Source organism: Syngnathoides biaculeatus, chromosome 3 (genome assembly GCF_019802595.1).
Source record: "Syngnathoides biaculeatus isolate LvHL_M chromosome 3, ASM1980259v1, whole genome shotgun sequence".
Classification (NCBI taxonomy): Eukaryota; Metazoa; Chordata; class Actinopteri; order Syngnathiformes; family Syngnathidae; genus Syngnathoides; species Syngnathoides biaculeatus.
In genome coordinates this window covers 10889281-10908659 of record NC_084642.1, presented here as the reverse complement: position 1 = coordinate 10908659, position 19379 = coordinate 10889281, and the positions used below count along the sequence as shown (strand labels likewise).

The following is a 19379-nucleotide window of genomic DNA, read 5'->3' as shown; positions in this document are numbered from 1 at the left end:
CTTTCATAATACAGAACTCTTTAAAGTGAACATGATTTTGAAATGCGAGGAGAAAAGTTTCCATTTTCTGTCTGAAATAGGACGTCGCAGAGACCACAAATGAACAATACGTTAAGCATGTATTTTCCCATTGCGAGTCATTTTTTTCCAAAACTTTATCGAACTAAATGACTTAAAATTTACTGTTTTTATGACCCCAAAAATGCTCATTTTTTTGCTATGTTATGATGAATCGTGTTTCACAGTGTATTTTGGGAAAAGCTAATATGTCACGGAAATCGGGCCCTAGGTAAAATGCAACCTTTCTTGGTAGTCACGGTGTTATGTCTTTCCTTTGCACTTCGCCTTTTTTGGCTTGCCAAGTCGAATTAAAAATCCTTCATGTAGATATTGGTTGTCTCACCTCTCCTATGAGTTATGAGTTGATCCCTTATCTGTGTTATCTATGATGTTTTATGTTTTTACCTGTGGCAGCCCATGATACGCTCTCACGGTCTTCCATGTCCTCGGACTCCAATAAACATGAAGCCAGTTGCATTTAGACTTCATAATACCAGAACTGAAAAAAATGTCACGCTCATACGACCAGTTTTAATTCTACATGCCAAATTTTGAGAAAAACCCCACCATAATCCAACCTGTTAACCATGCTCTCCACATGTTTAGGGAGTACCAAGATGGCGGTCAACTGTCTTCAACCAATCGACATACCGCTAGATTTTTATCCACTATCAAGTCTTTTATTATTATTATTTTAGGTCAGTGGCTGCTGCCGCTCACGTTCAAACTCTCCGTGATATCCTCATGAATAATTAATAAATGGGGGAGGACTGAGCGTCCGGGGGTGGACTTTTCCAAGAGGTTGCCGACGTCACTTTTGCTGAGCGCGAGGCGTGCATGGCTTCTCGCTGTCACCGGAGCGACTGTGCGTGCGTCGAATAGAAGAAGGTAAACGCTCTCTATTGGCATTTATGATATATGAAAAGTGCTCTTACCATGATGTCTGCTGCAACAAGGCATTTTCGTTGCTCACCTGAGCTTGGTCATTCCAAGTGGGCTGTGAGGGTGACGAATGCCGTGTGGTTACGTGTTTGCGCAATGGTTGATGGAATATAATAAAAATCATAATTATAATGTGAAGGAATCAGATCGGGTTGTTTAGAGGTAGTAGCAGTTTTTATATTAGATAGATATTGGACCTTGATTAGAGCCGCTTCTGTAGTGACAGTGGTGCCTTGAGATACGACTGACCGAACTGACCCGTTTTTCATGAGACGAATCGTTTCCCGGATGAGTTTTTGCTGAGATTTCAGTTCACGACGAGCAGCAGTTTGGCAGACATTGAACGATTCTTCAGATCTGAGTCTTCAAGCTCAATGTCACCCCCATTTGAAGTTTAGTAAACTTGAAAAAAAAGAGAATTACATGTTGTTTTTAAAAGAACTACATAGCTTCGCCCTAGAAGAGTCCCCTAAATTTAATGCTAACAACCAACGCAAAATGCCACAGATGGGATAATAACTACCAGCATCTTCAGTGTGCTCTAACTCCAAAAGCATTATTATTTTTATTATTATTATTATTATAATTGCCGGCAGCACGGTGGGTCAGCCGGAAAAGTGTTGGCCGGCATCACAGTTCTGAGGACCTGGGTTCGATCCCTGTCCTGCCTGTGTGGAGTTTGCATGTTCTCCCCGTGCCTGCGTGGTTTTTCTCCGGGCACTCTGGTTTCCTCCCACATCCCAAAAACATGCAACATTAATTGGACACTCTGAATTGCCCCAGGTGTGATTGTGAGTGCGGTTGTTTGTCTCCACGTGCCCTACGATTGGCTGGCAACCAGTTCAGGGTGTACCCCCACCTCCTGCCAGTTGACAGCTGGGATAGGCTCCGGCACCCCCGTGACCCTCGTGAGGATAAGCGGCAATGGAAATGGATTGACGGATTATTACTGCCCCATGACAGCTAGGATTAGCTCCAGCCCTCCTGCGACCCTTGTGAGGATAACCGACTCAGAAAAGAGATGGATGGACTATTATAATTGTTTGAACACAAAAGGTGGATCAACACATGTAGATATGCGTACTGTACAGTTTTTATCCTCCACAAAAAACAGCTAATGCATCTTATTGTGGCGTCGTGGGTATCCTGATACATATCAATATATAGATTATTTATGCTTCTTCCAAGTGGCCAAAGTGCACACACCTGAAGGAGATTATTTAAATTCCTTAAACAATGAGGCACCGTAGTAGTCATTTGTTGGATCTTTTTGCAGGTCCAATTGATTTATGGTGACACTAATGCGTACTTTATAGCGTTTGCTCAGTTTGTGGTTCATGTTCAGAGCTTGGAAATGAATTTCAGATCATGTAAATCTTAAATTTAGTATTGGAGACATCTGATTTATGATGGATGAACTTTTACAATTATGATATTAGTCATGGTATTACTTATAAGGGTGCACTTATGAAAGATATAAAAAGTGATTAACGATGAAATGTGCTAATACAGTATGCTGTTAATATCCATTCATCCAATTATTTCTTTTTATTGACATTAAAAAAGTAAATATCAGCCTTTCACCTGACTGTACGACCAGTATGCTGTAATAATTGTCCAATAAAATTAATGTCTTGCATTGCCTAACCCTACAAATTATAAATAGATACCATTTGGCCCACCTTCGGTATTATGCGGTGTGTTACTAATTGGGTATTTAAAATATATTTGTGTATCTGTATTGTAACGCGTTCTCTTAAACTGAGCTGTACTGCTGTTGTGTGACACGTTATTACAGAGGAGTCAAACTCATTTTTGTCACGGGCCACATCGTAGTTACGATTCCCGTCTGAGGGCCGTTATGACTGTGAATCCGTGAAAATCTTTTGCCTCGTGATATTTACAGATGAACTCTATGAACTAGTTTTGAATCAGAAATCCGGCGTAATGGGTTTTTCAACAATTGTTCTTGTTTGATAACACAAAATGCTTGCAATATCTCAACATTATCATTTACGATATGGCAATTTGAAATTTTGTTCCAGATCATCACAAAAATCGTCAGAGTTGATATACAGGATTTGCCTTCGCGGGTTGTATAAAATCATGCGGCGGGCTGGATCTGGCCCACGGGCCTTGAGTTTGACACTGGTGCGTTTTTAAATTTGGGTATCTGAGGTTTAAAATAAGTTTTAAAAAAAAAGCTCATAGGCGACACGAGGTGAAAGTGGCTTTCCACAGCCGCTCCTGATGCGAGGCTTCAAATGCAAGCGAGCCAATGGCAGCGAGTCCGCAGTTTGCTCTGGCAGCTTAATCTCACTTGTTGTTGCACGCCGAAGGAATGAAGATTATCTGCACACCGGCTGTTAATGGCTTGATGCCGCCCAATGTGCTCGCTGCGGCTGCGCTCCACTATTCTCCGCAGGTAAAATATAACGATTATGATGATGATGATGATCTTGGTACTGTGATATTCACTCGGGGGAAAAAAGGCCTCTTGTGTTGTTGGCAATTGTCTCCCTCTGCAATTATTTACCGTCGCTGCTGTGTGCAAACATTGCCGTGCTCCTAAAGCCGTACAGCACCCGCGATTACTTGAACTGACTGCTTTCAAAAGTTTTAGTCCTGCGTGAGCAACAAGAAGTGGCAGAGCCCGGCTGGGGTTCCCTGGATTGTTTTGACCCGCGCGTGACCTCCCCCCCGCCCCCATTCCCCAGCACCCCACCACTCCCGACACTCTTTTCTATCTTTTTAAGTCTTTAACAAGGGCTAATGGACATTGATCAGATCTGGATTTGTGGCGTAATTAGTAATCCGGGGAGTCCTGTGGATTATCCAGATGGCTCTACCTTCTAATTGAAAGCATTTTAATCTGATAACATTAAGACGTTTGATTCTTGCAATCATATATCCATCCATTTTCATTGCCGCTTATCCTCACGAGGGCGACAGGGAGTGCTGGAGCCTATACCAGCTGTGAATGGGCAGGAGGCGGGGTACACCCTGAACTGGTTGCCAATCAATCTCAGGGCACATAAAGACAAACAATTGCACTCATAATCACACCTTGGGGCCATTTAGAGTGTCCAATTAATGTTGCATGTTTTTTGGGTATGTGGGAGGAAACACGTAAACTCCGCACAGGCGGGGCTGGGATCGAACCCGGATCCTCAGAACTGTGAGGCCAACGCTTTACCAGCTGCCGCCGCAATCATGTATACGTACTATATTCACTTGACTTTTCTTTTGCACAATTGTCTTAAATTATTATCATCTAGCTGTCTACTGTACGTATGAATGTTTGTTTTTGTGGTTCCTTGAGATATGAGTGGCCAGATTTAAATGTTTATGGAGATACGAGCTGTCGTTAGACCAAAGTTTTGCGTGTTAAATGTTTGCGATTACGGTGAAGTCAACCCAACACACTTCACATCAATTTAATGCCACTCCCAGTTGGTTACTGTCAAACTAAACATGTGACAATAAGAACTGCTGGTGTATTTTTACAACCATTTCAAGTACTGTAGCTTAATGCTAATGCATCGTGGGTAACACCGTAGATGGGCTAACGAATAGCATTTATGTGGTAATGATATAAAGCTCGAGGGAACAAATATTTGAACACAAGCAATGGCGCAACACGTGTAGACAACAGAATAATGCTCACAGTCACAGCCATATATTCTTTATCCTCTGCAAAAAAAAAAAAAAAGACGAACATTACTGCAGCTGAATCAGATATAATAGATTTGGAACAGTCCTTCGTTTGTGTCTTCATGACTGTATTGTACTGCCCCCCGGTGGCCGAGTTCCACAGAGCAAAGAGCTGCAATGAAATAACACATCACCTTAACTCTCGTTATCTTCAGGGTCCCTCTTTATTTCTATCTTGTCCTCTTTGCATTCACTTGCTCTCCAAACATCTGCTTTCTTCTTGTCGTCGCAGGTGGCTCACGATAGCATTTGTCATGTTGTGTTGTCATAACACAGAGCGTAGGTGCCGCCGTCAAGGACAGTGATCTATGGCCCTAAGTCGCTGACCACCCCCATCCTCTAACATTTGTTCCGCTGCCTTAAGATGCACCCTGTGGCGACATAAACGCTACGCTGTCATCTCATGTAGAGACGCTCCTGCTTTCTTGCGATGACCAATGCAACGGTTTCAGACAATAGAGTGAAAGCACAACCACAGACCATTTAGACTGGCGGTAAGAGGGGGTGTTAGACCATGTTACCCATTTTTAGACCATGCTAGACCATGTTACCCAGGATTACGGTTCAGTAGTTTCACAGTGGATAAAAATTCACATGTTGATTAGTTGATTGTTAAGAATCATCTCGATTTTGTGGAATTGATTGTTGAGGCCAAATGGAGTGCAGTACTGGGCAGTGTATTTGGTTTCAACTAGTTTGTGATTTGGTGGCACAGTGACTCAGCTGGAAAGCATTGGCCTCACAGTTCTGAGGACTCGGGTTCAATCCCGGCCCTCCCCGTGTGGAGTTTGTGTGTTCTCCCCGTGCCTGCGTGGGTTTTCTCTGGGCACTCTGGTTTCCTCAGACATCCCAAAAACATGCGACATTAATTGGACACTCTAAATTGCCACTAGGTGTGATTGTGAGTGCGGCTGTTCGTCTCTATCTGCCCTGCGATTGGCTGGCAACCAGCTCATGGCGTACACCACCTCCTGCTCGTTCACAGCTGGGATAGGCTCCAGCACTTCCCGCGTCCCTCGTGAGGATAAGTGGCAAAGAAAATGGATGGATGAATGGATGGATGGATGGATATTTATAATGCCAAGTTGGCTCATTTGAGAACAATGCATTTAAAAAAAATTACAGGGAGACATCTCTAACGTACACGGAAGCGTGTTGCGGCCATATGTTAAACTTCGGTAGACCTCTCCGTGAAAGACTTTTTTTTTGTTAAATATGCATTGTTCTCAAATGAGTCCAATGTGTATTTAAAAAAATAAAATACACGGTCTGTCGTGGAGAGGCTAATGTAGGTTAACGTGTTTTTTTTTTTTAAATACGCATTGGACTCATTTGAGAACAATGCATATTTAAAAAAAAGTCTGTCACAGAGCAGTTTACCAAAGTTTAACATGTGGCCCGAACATGCTTCCATGTACGGAGGAGCTGACTCGCTGTCTTTTTTTGTTTCCAATCATAGTTAATGAATGCGAGTCTGTGTAAAACCAGGGGTCATTTATTTAAATATTGGTATTTGTATTGAAAAAATCTGAATGGCTCCATCGCTATGTGGGATTTATTCTTGATTGAGAACAGATCCAGCAACGAAATATTTGTATGTGTCCAGACTTTTCTACGCTTTCAAACTCCTCCGTGTAAATCTCGACAACTTACTCACCAGATCCACGTGTAGATCCAGTTGTCCAAGACAGGGGGAAATGGGTTAACATTCCACTTTCTTATCGGCGAAAACATCGACTTCGGCATTAAATATGGGTCCTCTATGCCAAGTGTCTCTCATTTTTCCACGTACCTTCATTTATTATCACCTTCTAAATGTTTAACGGTGTCGGGCAAACCTCTGGGAGACATATTTTCGTGTCGTCTCCAACCGACTTAGTATTGAAAATGCTTTGTTTGACCGTCAATATGGCCAGTCATGTGATTTCAGTGACGTAGGTGCACGGGCTCCATTAGTCACCTTGAGTTGGCAATTGTAAACATGCTGTTATCACCTAGTTTTGCTTTGCAGTAGCCAAGTTGCACTGTATAATTAAAAAAAAAAATAAATCCCAAACCTTGGACATTCTTTGTCTTTTACACATTGCTTCCTCCCTGGCCTGCTCCAAGCGTGCTGACTTATTTCTACATGGCGTGCATGTGTCTTCAGTAACATTAGTCGATGTGGAAGAATGACCCCTATGAATCAATCAAGTTATTCGATTAATCGTTTCACCCCTAGTGCCTCGGCTCAATATAGGTTGTGAAACCCTGATTCAGAGTATAGAGCTTTGGTCGACTCATCACTTCTGTACTACGGCTTCACATGTATCACATTGAAAAATGGCGGACACCGCTGTCTTGTTTACAGTTCTGGCAACATGGCAACGCAACCCAGTTCAGGGTTTGCCGTTTTAAACTAAAGCAGGTGAAGTTTAACTGCACGGGGTCTATTTGAGCCACAGTCCAGTCTGGGGCATGTGTTAGCAGCAACAAAGACCACACACATAGTGGAATACAGTTTTAGGACATCTCTTGTAAGGGAGGTCTTAACAGTACGTGCATTGTTTTTTTTTTTTTTTTCATCCTTCGAGACCGACATTGTTTTCAATTACAGTGGACCCTTGCATTCAATCATTTAGAAATATTTTTTTAAACATTTCAGTATTTTTTTACGGACATTTCCTGTTCATCCATCTATTCATCCATTTTCTTTGCCGCTTATCCTCACGAGGGTTGCGGGGAGTGCTGCAGCCTATCCCAGCTGTCAACGGGCAGGAGGCGGGGTACACCCTGAACTGGTTGCCAGCCAATCGCAGGGCACATGGAGACAAACAGCAATCACACAATTCCACCTTGGGGCAATTTAGAGTGTCCAATTAATTTTGCATGTTTTTGGGATGTGGGAGGAAACCCACACAGGCACGGGGAGAACATGCCAACTCCACACAGGCGGGTCAGGGATTGAAACCTCAGAACTGTGAGGCCAACGCTTTACGAGCTGATCCACCGTGCCGCCATATACCGTTCAATACATTATTATTTAAGGACAGTTTTAAGCGTCAAACTGGATTGGTTCAACAAAATCTTTTTTGGGCCTACTGTACTGTAATGATGGTCTATGCGGAGGATCGGGTATTTTTTTTTTTTTTAAAGGTGGTCATTGGTGGATACATTTTGATATTATTGATACAATAATTTACTTACATAAAATTTGAACTCTCCTGTCTTCCGTCCATCAGAAGGAGGCATGGCTGGGAAGCCATTCCGGGCCACCCAAATCTGGAGCAGCATTATCTCCAACCTCCACACCCACGTGGAGGTCAAGCGCCGGCGGCACAATCTCAAATCGTACCAGGACTGCTTCCTGGGATCGGAGGCCGTGGATGTCGTTTTGGCGCACATCACCTTGAACCGCTTCTTCGGCGACGACGCCGTCCCTCGCAAGAAGGCCGTCCGACTTTGTCAAGCCCTGATGGACTCGAAGGTCTTTGAGCCGGTGGGCGTTAAAGTGTTTGGGAAGGAAAAGAAGCGGGCCACGTTCGAGGACAGCAGCTGTAGTTTGTATAGGTTCACGAGCCCGGAGACGGGCTTGTCACCGCTGAACAATACCAAGTCCAAATCCACGGGGACCATAGAGAGTGGCTATGACTCTCCAGGCATGAACAGGAACAAGAACAGCTACAGTCTATTGTGTGAAAGGTAGTAACACATTACTTAAACTCTCATTTTGGAGCTGCAGTGTGTATTTGGAAATTTAATATACAGTACTATTCTATGCAATTGAAGCCAGAAGTTTTTATACACTGCAAAAACACATTTCATTTTTTGTCTCACAGTCTGACGTCAAATAAGACTGAACAGGTCAGTCAGGATCAGCAAAATTATTTAATTTTGCAAAATGTTACAATAATGAGAGAATTTCTTGGGGAATTCAATATTTTTTTCTTAGAGGCCAAAGGTTTACCTGGACAAATATTACAAAGTCTTTAAAGAACACGGGGAAGTACAGATGATGTCATGGCTTTGGAAGCTACTCATAGGTTAACTGACAACATGTGAGGTAATTGATTGCACACCTAAAATTTAATTAAGGCCACATTTCACTCTGCTTTCTCATTTGAAATTATGAGAAAATATATATCAAAAAAAAAAAACAGTCAGGAAATCAGAGAAAGAATCGTGGCGCTCCACAAGTCTGGCTCATCCTTGGGTGCAATTTCCAGATGCTTGAACGTGCCATGTTCATTTGTTCAAACACGTATACACAAGTATAGACATCATGGGAATGTCCACCCATCACAGCGCTCAGGAAGGAGACAGGCTTTGTGTCCCAGAGATGAATGTGTTTTGATCCGAAATGTGGAGATCAACCCCAGAACAAAAGCGAAAGACCTTGTGAAGATGTTTGATGCTGTCATTCTCCACAGTGAAACGGGTCCTGCACTGACGTGGGCTGAAAGGCCACTTACCAAGATTCAAGCCATTACTGTACTGTATAATTTTGGCAATCCTGGCTGACCTGAAACAGGAGAGGTTTAGTCTGATTTGACTTCCGACAGTAAGACAGAAAATGAATGTGTGTTTTTGCAGGGTATGTAAACTTCTGGCTTCGACTGCATTTCACTTTTATGTAGCTCCTTTTAGTGGCATCGTGGGTAACTGGTTTGCACTTCCACCTCACGGTTTTGAGGACCCAGGTTCAAATCCGGACTCCCCAGTGTAGAGTTTGCATGTCCTCCCTGTGCCTGTGTGGGTTTTCTCTGGGTACTCTGGGTTTTTCCCACACGCCCTGTAAGTTGATTGAAGACTCTAAATTGTCTGTAGGTCTGAATGGTTGTTAGTTTATCTGCTCTATGATTGGCTGACAACCAGCTCAGGCCGTACACTCCCTCCTGCCCACAGTTAGCTTTGATAGGCTCCATCACATCTGCGACCCCAGTGAGGATAAGCAGTCTAGAAAGTGGAAGGATGGATAGCTCCTCATACATTTTGTACTGAATGTTGTCTAGTTAGTAACAAAATACCACAACATACAAAAAAATATTTGTTTGATTTTGCTTTAAGTACTGACAGCATTGGTCAAATCAGGTCTTAGCGGAAATATTGTGAAACAAAAATATGTTCATTGATCATAAACCGCTTAGCACGTGTTGTGTTTTGTCCCATTGTAACGAAATAACCGCAATCCAAAAATCGTGACTGAAATGACGAGTTTACAAGCATTTGAAGCCACAAATTTGTTCTCATCAGTCCTCTTGTCCACTCCCCCACCCCTGTCTGATTGCCACCATGTAACCCTCCAGACAAGAGGTACCGACGTACTCCACTCACTCCCCTGTAAGAATAGGCAAATCAGTGGAGGACATGCTGAGAAATATCAACCCGAGCTCGGCCGTCACGCCTCAAATGATCAACTTGGGCCTCTCGCGGGAGCGTGAGTAGCCGGCGACACGACAAATGGCACAAACGGTCGCAAACGACACGACGTGATCACCGCCGACCTTTGTAACCTTCCAACCGGTCTCCCCTGCAGTGGTGGCCGAGGTGTGGCATCAGCAGGCCGTGTGCAGGCTTCTGCAGTTGATTGAACTCCCGCTGCTGGAGAACTTACTGGAGGGGAAGGATGGCTCGCGGACTTCTCTGCAGGCCGCGGACAGTGACTCAGATCTGCTGCTGACATCGAGCTACTTGGACAGAGAAGTGCTTAAGGCCTTCAGTGAGGCACAGTAAGTGGTTACAGCTCTTAAAATGCTTCCAGCTCTTAAAATGTGTGTTTTATAATATCTCTCCATAGTACCAAGACTGACCTAGAAGTTGAAGAATAGTAGAAAGAAGTAGTACAGGAAAACACCTCGTTCCTCCAGGGCCTTATCTGTAAATCTGCTAATGATGTTTCTACTGCCAAGACGATTACTGTGGACCCCAAACAGAATCACTGGCTAAATGCAGTGATGAAAGCGCTGCTGAAGGCTTGGGATGCTGTTTTCAGGGGACACGACGGATCAGCACTCAGGGCAACAAGAAGACTGCTGGCCGCAGGCATCAGGAGGGTGAAAAAAAAAATAATCAAGGGCCACTTCACTTCCAGTGACTCTTGGAAATCAACAGCATGCAGCATAAAGTGCATCTCAAGTGACAACAACAAGGACGCACAGTATCCATAAGACCCTTCCCTTCCTGATGCCATCAAGCAGTTCTTTGGCGGCTTGGAGGACCCCAACAATGTCACCTCCAGGGTCAGCACCAGAGTCACACCACCACCCAAAGTCACTCGACTTAACCAAAGCAGAAGTGAAGAAGGCCCTGCACAAGATTAACCCCTACAAGGCCGTGGGTCCCGACAACATTCCAAGATGTAGGTACTGCAAGACTACCCACCAGCTGGCTAACAGACACGTTGAACACCTCGCTCCTACTGGTCTCTGTTCCAACCGCCTCCATCATCCCCATTCCCAAGACCTCCACAGTAATAAGTCTGGATGACGATCGTCCAGTAGCCTTCACTGCGATCGTCAATAAGTGCTTTGAGACACTGATCAAAAACTGCATTGATGTCATTTTGCACCAACAATAGCACGCCTACAAGAACTGCTCCACTGATGAGACTGTCCCAGTCGTGGCCCACACAACATTCCTTCTTGGATTTCACCTCTGGCATCAACACCATCATCCCACAGAGCCCGGTGGATACTCTCGGTCTAGGGTGAGCCCATCCATCACTGGGGGGACTGGGTACTGGATTTCCTGACCAACAGACCACAGCCCGAGTTGTGCCTTTGTCCCCCTTACAGGGAAATTGTAGAATCATTCTCAGGAGTGATGTGGATTCCATTTCTTTATTCCCATACTGCATGGTTTGATAGTGCTATTGCAGTATTTCAATTATTCTGCGGATGTTATGAAGCTACACAAAGCTCGAAGATCTTCACGTTTGCTACAGATATTGCGTGGCTCTTCAAACCTCCTGCTTACATCACATGGTTGTGTTTATTTCAAATACCAACTGCTTCCTCCTCCCTTCAGGGCAGATGAATGGATGTCCGGTGCCATGGACTGTCTGGAGTTCCTCCCTGACGATCAAGTGGCGGAGGTGAGCAAAGGTCTGGCTGGCTGCACCAACAACCTGACTGAGTGTAAGAGGCTGCTCTACCAAGTCCTGACTAAGCATTACACGCAAGCTGACCAGCCGCCTCTTCTCTGCAACCACGTGTTCGACATCCACTCGGGCATCTCGGAGCTTCTCGGTGAGGAGACTTTCTTAAAATACCGTGAATTCCCGTTCAACACCGCAAATACGTTCCGGACCCAACCGCGAGAATTCAAAAATAGGGAACACTTTTCCCCCCTCTCACATCCTTTAACCATATTTAAACTTTATAAAATACAGTAGGAATAGTAGTTCTATTACTAGTACTAATATGAGGATTACTTTAGTACTCCTGAGTTACTCTCGCCCACGCAGTTCTCCAAATAAGAGGTAAAGTGTGGATGCTTCAAGTTGTAAATCACAGTTGTAGTGTAGTATAAAAGGGACACATAAGAGAATTACCGTAATTCCTGGCCTCCAGAGCGGACCTGGTTACAAGCCTTACCGAGTACATTTGTAAAGGAAATACCATACATACATACGCGAAAGTGCCCACATTGGAACACGAGATATTTACAAAGAAAGACAGTACACAAAGAATTTAAAGCTAGCGCCAACGCTAACAGGCCCGGTTAAAATAAAACTTACCGGTAAATATCACTGAGACGCGGCAGTAACACAGCAGCAACACTCTAGCACACTGCTAACACTAGCACAGCGGTAACAGGGTTGGTAAAAGTCACTTCCTTGCCACATATATTCCACCGGTCTCATTCTTACCTTTTCCGCTTGAGTCCCCCCTTGCGACCCTCAGAAAAAAATGCACAAATTAGCCGCATCACCGCATAAACCGCAGGGTTGAAAGCGTGTGGAAAAAAGTCGCGGCTCGTAGGCCGTAAATTAATGTAGATAGGGTGTATTTAAACTCCGGAATGTTCATCCAAACTATATATTTGTGGGCAGCATGGCGCAGAGTGCAAGAATACACCCTGCAACCGTCAGACTGCCCCACGACAAGTAGCTTATAACCACCAGGATGTGACGGAGGAGTGAATGAATAATGTGTGAAGTTGTAAAGCTCCTTAAAGTCCCCAGAAAAGTGCTATACAAGTATAATGCATTTTTTAATTATTATTATTATTATTATAATGAAAGTCCACTAACTAAATGTTAACATAAAATGCAGAACACCATAGAGTAAACAATCACATTATCACACACTAACCAGCACTACAAGGGATGGAACATTGTTCATTTAAACACCAAAATGTTCAACACCTGCTAGCCGAATGCTAACATATAATGGAAATGCCATAGATGGGCTAACAGGAATTAGCATAGACGTCATGGAAAGTATAAACCGTCAAACAACAGCTTCTTTTACACACACACACGGGTCAGCATTCAATATGTATAAAGAGAACTCACCACTGTATATATAATAATTTAATAGGTTCAACTAAACCACACAGTACAACTATACTCCCAGGTTCATTTTCTGTCTGCTTAGTCGGACTCTCCCTCCTCTTCTCTTAATTACTCTTAATTTGGAGCTCAGTGCGAGCCGGCATGCTGCGCCACAACCACACTGTATATTGTAGAAACCCATTTAAAAAATTAACCCTTAAAAATCCACACGACAGCGCAGTGTACACTCCGCTTCCTTTTGCTTCACGTCGTGATTATTTTTGTGTTTTGTTTGTGTCGTCAGTAAACGGCAAGCTGGAGCAAGCTCTGGAGGCACTGCAGCTCAGTGTGAAACTGCAGGACTCTCGCTGCCGGGAGGAGCTGCGCCGGCTGCTCAGGTTCATGGCCATCGCCGCGACCACGCAGGACATCAAACTGCACAAAGAGGTGTGTGCCTATATTTACGTAGCTATGATCATGAGGATAAGCGACAGGTCTCGACTCATCGTTCGATAAGCTCCATTTTAACACGAGTTCAGGAGTACGGTTATTATTAATTACTGACCCCGCACGTGTGCCCCAGATCGAGAACCGAATGGCAGTGAAGAGGTCGTTCTCCAGCGCCATCGTGTACAGCAAAAGACTCTCCAAAGGCAAAGTGGACCTGATGGTTCTGTTTATGATGGACAACCACTGGGATCTGTTCAAAGTGAGCGTTCCGCACCCCACCGAGCGCGGGCGATGTCGCGTTTGATAACAATCACGCTCCCAGCGAGAGCTCCGAGGCCGCCGGGGTCGACCGCGCCGCTGTTTGCGCCGGTTTCAACTCCGACGCACATCAGGAACAGCTTAAAACTAATTGCATCTGTCTCTCCTTGAAAAAAAAAAACAATAAAAAAAAAAAAAAAAGACGAGCTTCCCAACAGGAAGGAGGTAATAAACGGCAATGTTACGTAAGGAGGTGCAGCGGAAGGAAAGATAATAATGTGGCTTTTGTTTGTGCCTTTCACTTCTTTCATTCTTCCATTCAACGTTCAAAGGCCACGTTTATTGAATCCCCCGCAAAATATTTGAAGAATTAAAGATTCCAAATGAGAACAGACATTTATATAATGTAATGTAATAATGTAGTACATTGGAGACCAGCCCTACCAATGTTGTTCGAATACAAAAATACAGGTACAGACTCAAAATGGACAATTACAGTAATGGTTAGTAGTAGTCGTTGGATTTTGCTGGTGGACAGAACAATGGCTCTTGGTATGTGGATAGAATAGATATTGTAATGAAAAATACATATGACATTATTCACTTCAATGCCCATACGGAAAAATAAATATGACCGGAGAGCATGTCGCCCATCCGCAAAGTTGCGGAAGTCTCATTCGACATCCAAGTGATCGATCGATCGATCTATCTATCTATCTATCTATCTATCTATCTATCTATCTATCTATCTTCTATCTATCTATCTATCTATCTATCTATCTATCTATCTATCTACTATCTATCTATCTATCTATCTATCTATCTATCTATCTATCTATCTATCTATCTATCTATCTATCTATCTATCTATCTATCTATCTATCTATCTATCTATCTATCTATCTATCTATATCTATCTATCTATCTAATCATTTCGAGCAACATTTAGATGATATGCGGCTCACTTTTAACTAACAACAGACTTCCAAGACAGTATGTATGTGCCAGCCCGGGCAAAAGACGTCCGCCGCAGACACAATCAAGTGAAGTGACCGGGGCAATATTATACTTTCGTTTCGAGCCATATTTAGATGATATGCGGATCACTTCTAACTAACAACAGACTCCCAGACAGTATGTATGAGCCAGCCCGGCCGAAGCCGTTCCCCTCGTCTGAAGCCGTACTCAGCGCCGACGGGTACACATTTAGCACCCCTGACTTACGTGCGCGGATCTTTTGTTACATTCTGGGAGGATTACGCCCCCCCCCCCAGCTCCCCCAAACTATTCCTTTTATTTAGTAGCTGTTTACACACCTACCTGTCATTTGGAACCCACGAAGCTCTCGTCCTTTGCACTCCATTTTTCACGACGAACTGGGTCTTTTTGAAAAGTATGAAGAATGAATCCATCCTCCCGAGTGTTCGAGCAATATCCAGCAATACAACGATCCGGCATTTTGGCTAACATGAAGGACCAAAGGTTTCCCGCAGGTAAAACGCCCAAGTGGGCATCTGCAAATAATGTCACTTCCTGCTTCTTCTCCAAAACAAATCCCTCGAAAGGATTTTCATGGTGGGAGTGACAAAAAGCCATATACGTTAAAATCATGTGTGGTGAAAAAAACGGTACGGTCCATACCGGCTCTCTTTTTTTTTCATTAATATTCTAAAAATCATGCATTTCATGACAGTGGCACTTTAAAGTCACTATTTTCCCTCCATCAGATTCCAGTTTCACTACACAAGATGGTCAGCGACAGGTTAAAGAATATCGTGAAAGGGAAGGACCCGGATATAATAACAGGTATGCACTTTTCACGCTGTTGTTATCTATTTGACTTAATTGAAACAAAATATATATTTACTCTTATTTTCTCGACGCAGGGTCAACGTATTGCGCAAGACAGAACGCAAAGACATATTCGGAAGATGCAGAAACGCACACAAAAGAGGAATTGTGGTCGTTACTGCGGACAATCCACGAGAACCCAAACCTGCCCGGCAAAGAAAAACGACGTCTGCTAGCACAATTTTACAAAGGCCACCCGGACATTTTTGTGCAGTATTTTAGCGATAAATTATCAAGCATGAACATGTTGCTACAGTAATGGTGAAATGTAAAGAAATGGAGTGAACATATGTGGCCTTTGTGACAGTGCATTTGAAATGGATTAAGCTGTGAATTTTTTATTTTTTGGGGGGGGGCAGGACAGGGTTAAAGCCCCAAAAGTGGTACAATTTATAGTTGAACCCAAATGAAAAACCACCAAAATATGTTTAAAAAGTCAAAAGAAAGCTTGGAATTCAAACCATAACTGTGATTGTGGCATGTCGGGAGAGACTTCAGTAAGTAAGCGTCTGAAGCACGGGTGTCAAACTCAAGGCCCGGGGGCCAGATCTGGCCCGCCGCATGTTTCTATGTGGCCCCGCGAAGGGCAAATTGAGTATCAACTTCCATGATTTTTGTTCAAATCTGTAAATTTCAAACAGTCGTGTCATAAATGACAATGTAGAGATATTGCAGGCTATATTGTGGCCCCGAACATCAACAACAGTTCAAAATTACCCATTACCCTTGATTTATGATTACAAAAACTAGTTCATAAATTTCACCTGTAAATATGAGGCGGTTAAAAGTTTTGCATGGTTTCACAGTCATAATGGCCCTCCGAGGGAAACCAGAACTAAAACATGGCCCTTATCTAAAGTGTTTCACTTTTTCTTTCACTTTGTAATTATGTGAGGAGTTAAAATGTTACTGGAAAACTTTAAGTACCTAAAGAGTTACATTTTGTTGCATTATTATGGATCCCGTGACAAATTAGTTTGGCCTTGGATGATTTCCAATAGGAAACCTGAACAAATTACTACTAGTACAGATTTTTGCCCTGCGATCGGCCGTCAACCAGTTCAGGGTGTACGTCGCCTCCTGCCCGTTGACACCTGGGATAGGCTCCAACACTGCCCGTGACCCTCGTGAGGATAAGCGCCAAAGAAGATGGATGGATAGTACAGATTATGTTGAACTTTTGAGGTTGAAGGCAGCAAAAAGAGAAGCAGTTTGCTGAGGATCAAGCTCGGGTTCGACTCAAGTATCCTTTTGTTGACATTGCTTTGTATACTGTGGACAAAGTTGGACGCTTCGGTCCAAAATGTTTTACGATTCCGACACAACTACCCAAATCCACGGTCAGTCAATCGATCAAGAGCTGTGTGCCGATAGTTTACTTTCCCTATTTATTTTTATGATCGTTGCTCTTTCGGGACAAAGCCAAGTATGGATGTTAGTTCTTTATGTAATTAATTAAAAAAGTTACAAATAAACAATGTGATGCAGACCAGCTGTGTCTGGAAAAAGGCTTCCGACGCTAATTTGAAAGTCTGATGTTGCGGTGTCGTAAACAGTCAGAGATCCATGCAAATCATCCCCTGTGGGTGTCTGAGGTGCAAAACCCTTGCTTCAGTTAAGTCATCAAGGTCGGGTTTCACACGGGGCTCCAAAGTAAGATCTGTTTACAAAGGAAGTGGCTGCTTAGCTAGGTGATAATAGCTTTCTCATTTCACATACGAACCATATTGATCGGATGCGGTGTAAACACGTCTACTATAACTGTGTTTATTGAAATTTCCAGACAATTAGCAGAATTTCTCACGCATAATGCACATTTCTCCCCCCTAAAATTGTCAAAAGTCAATACTTAAGTTTCATACTTTACCTTACATCCCCGCTCTTAAAGTTGTACACTCATAATTACAAATGTTACAGTACTCTCGCAGCCCATCAATGTGTTTTATAATGACGGCGTCCACGCCCGCAGCTTTAGTTAGCAACACAGTCTGGGCAACGTAGAGCAAAGACGAGCTAGACATGCTGCTTATGTTTACTTTCGATATTAATGGAGAACGTTAAAAAAAGAAATGCTGTTGTTTTAAGATGCAATGAATGTCGGAGTATGTGAATAATCAAAGAAAAAGTGGTTAAACTGGACGACTTTTTCTCTTTTCGAGTGGGAAAGGTCTGGTCTGAAGCCAAAGTACAAAGTGCGGGATGAGATGGTATGGAATTTTAAAATTCCACCTTGGGACAGCCTGATCCAGGATGTAAGCACAGACAATACAATACACAAAAAGCTAATTCTGTATTTTAAATAGATGAGGCAACATAACGCTTTGGGAGCATCATCCCTCCCATCAGTAGCTCACAATCGGCTGGCTGCTTGAAAAATAGATCTTGGGGTAAAAAAAAAAAAAAATAAAAAAAAGTCTGGGCACCTCTAATCTAGTCGTTCTGAAAACGCTGTATACTTTGCTAGCCACATCGAGATGTTTCATTCTAATATGGCACCGCCACCTAAAGGTTATGACAAAAGTGTATCCTACACTTTCATTCCAATGACAGGGGTACACATGCCTGAATACAGTGAAGAAAATAAGTATTTGAACACCCGTTTGAACATCTTGCAAGTTCTCCCACTGAGGAATCATGGAGGGGTCTGAAATTTTCATCATGAACAACTACAGAAAATGTTTGACCTCTGTAACTGCAAACAAAGGCTACTGTACCAAATATTAACATTGGTTTTCTCAGGTTTTCAAATACTTATTTGCAGCTGTATCACACAAATAAATCATTGAAAAATCATACATTGTGATTTCTGGATTTTTCTTTTTAGATTATTTCTCTCACAGTGGACATGCACCTACGATGAAAATTGCAGACCCCTCCCTGATTTCTAAGTGGGAGAACTTGCAATATACCAGGGTGTTCAAATACTTTTCATCACTGTATTTGTAGTCAAAAGTTTCCATACCCAGGCAGAATTTGTGAAATCTTGCTTTTGTTTATTGAAACGACTGATGACTGAAAAACAACCAATTAATTTCTTTATGGTTATGTTTTGTTAAAAGATAACACTTGACTGAAATGCTTGACCGTTTAATTTGAATTCCATTAAAATAAAATGTTTCGCCTGGTCCTAACATGTTTTCTTTAAAGAACGGTCCTCATCTCAAAAATTCCATTTGGGGTGATCAAACATAATATTTTTTTCCCCTCTTTTACTATATAAAAGTAGGGCTGTGAATACAAAGTTTTATGAGTTCAAATAAAGCATTTGATCATATGCATAGATGCAAAATCATGCAATGTAAAAATGCATTATACATAACGAAGGGTTTTCCTTAATTTTGAGGTCAACATTGGTTGTGGGTATTATGCATAGGTGTGCATTATACACAAGAAATTACAATATATAACCTAGAATATGTGACTGAAAGGTTGTTTATTGACACAATGGCTCGCAATTTGTAAGTGGGACATCAATTGTGTACCCAACCTCTCTTTCCCAAAGTCAGCTGGGATTGGCTTCAGCTCACCCGCGACTTCAATATTAGAAACTGGATGGAAAGATGCATAGAGGAAAAAAAGATTCAACAGCCGCATGTTCTTTTCTGTGGCCTTCGTTCCAAAAACAGGC

General features: G+C 42.9%; 1 protein-coding gene across 1 annotated transcript; it reads left to right on the top strand.

Moving 5' to 3' along the window:
• The first annotated feature begins 704 nt into the window (after positions 1-704).
• Positions 705-18508, top strand: depdc7a (DEP domain containing 7, paralog a). The gene is made up of 9 exons (XM_061814234.1): positions 705-948; positions 7938-8397; positions 10002-10132; positions 10232-10424; positions 11722-11942; positions 13497-13639; positions 13776-13901; positions 15628-15706; positions 15787-18508. Exons 2-9 carry the CDS (start codon positions 7946-7948, stop codon positions 16008-16010), a joined length of 1569 nt encoding a protein of 522 aa, XP_061670218.1. The 5' UTR covers positions 705-948; positions 7938-7945; the 3' UTR covers positions 16011-18508.
• The last annotated feature ends 871 nt before the right edge of the window (positions 18509-19379 follow it).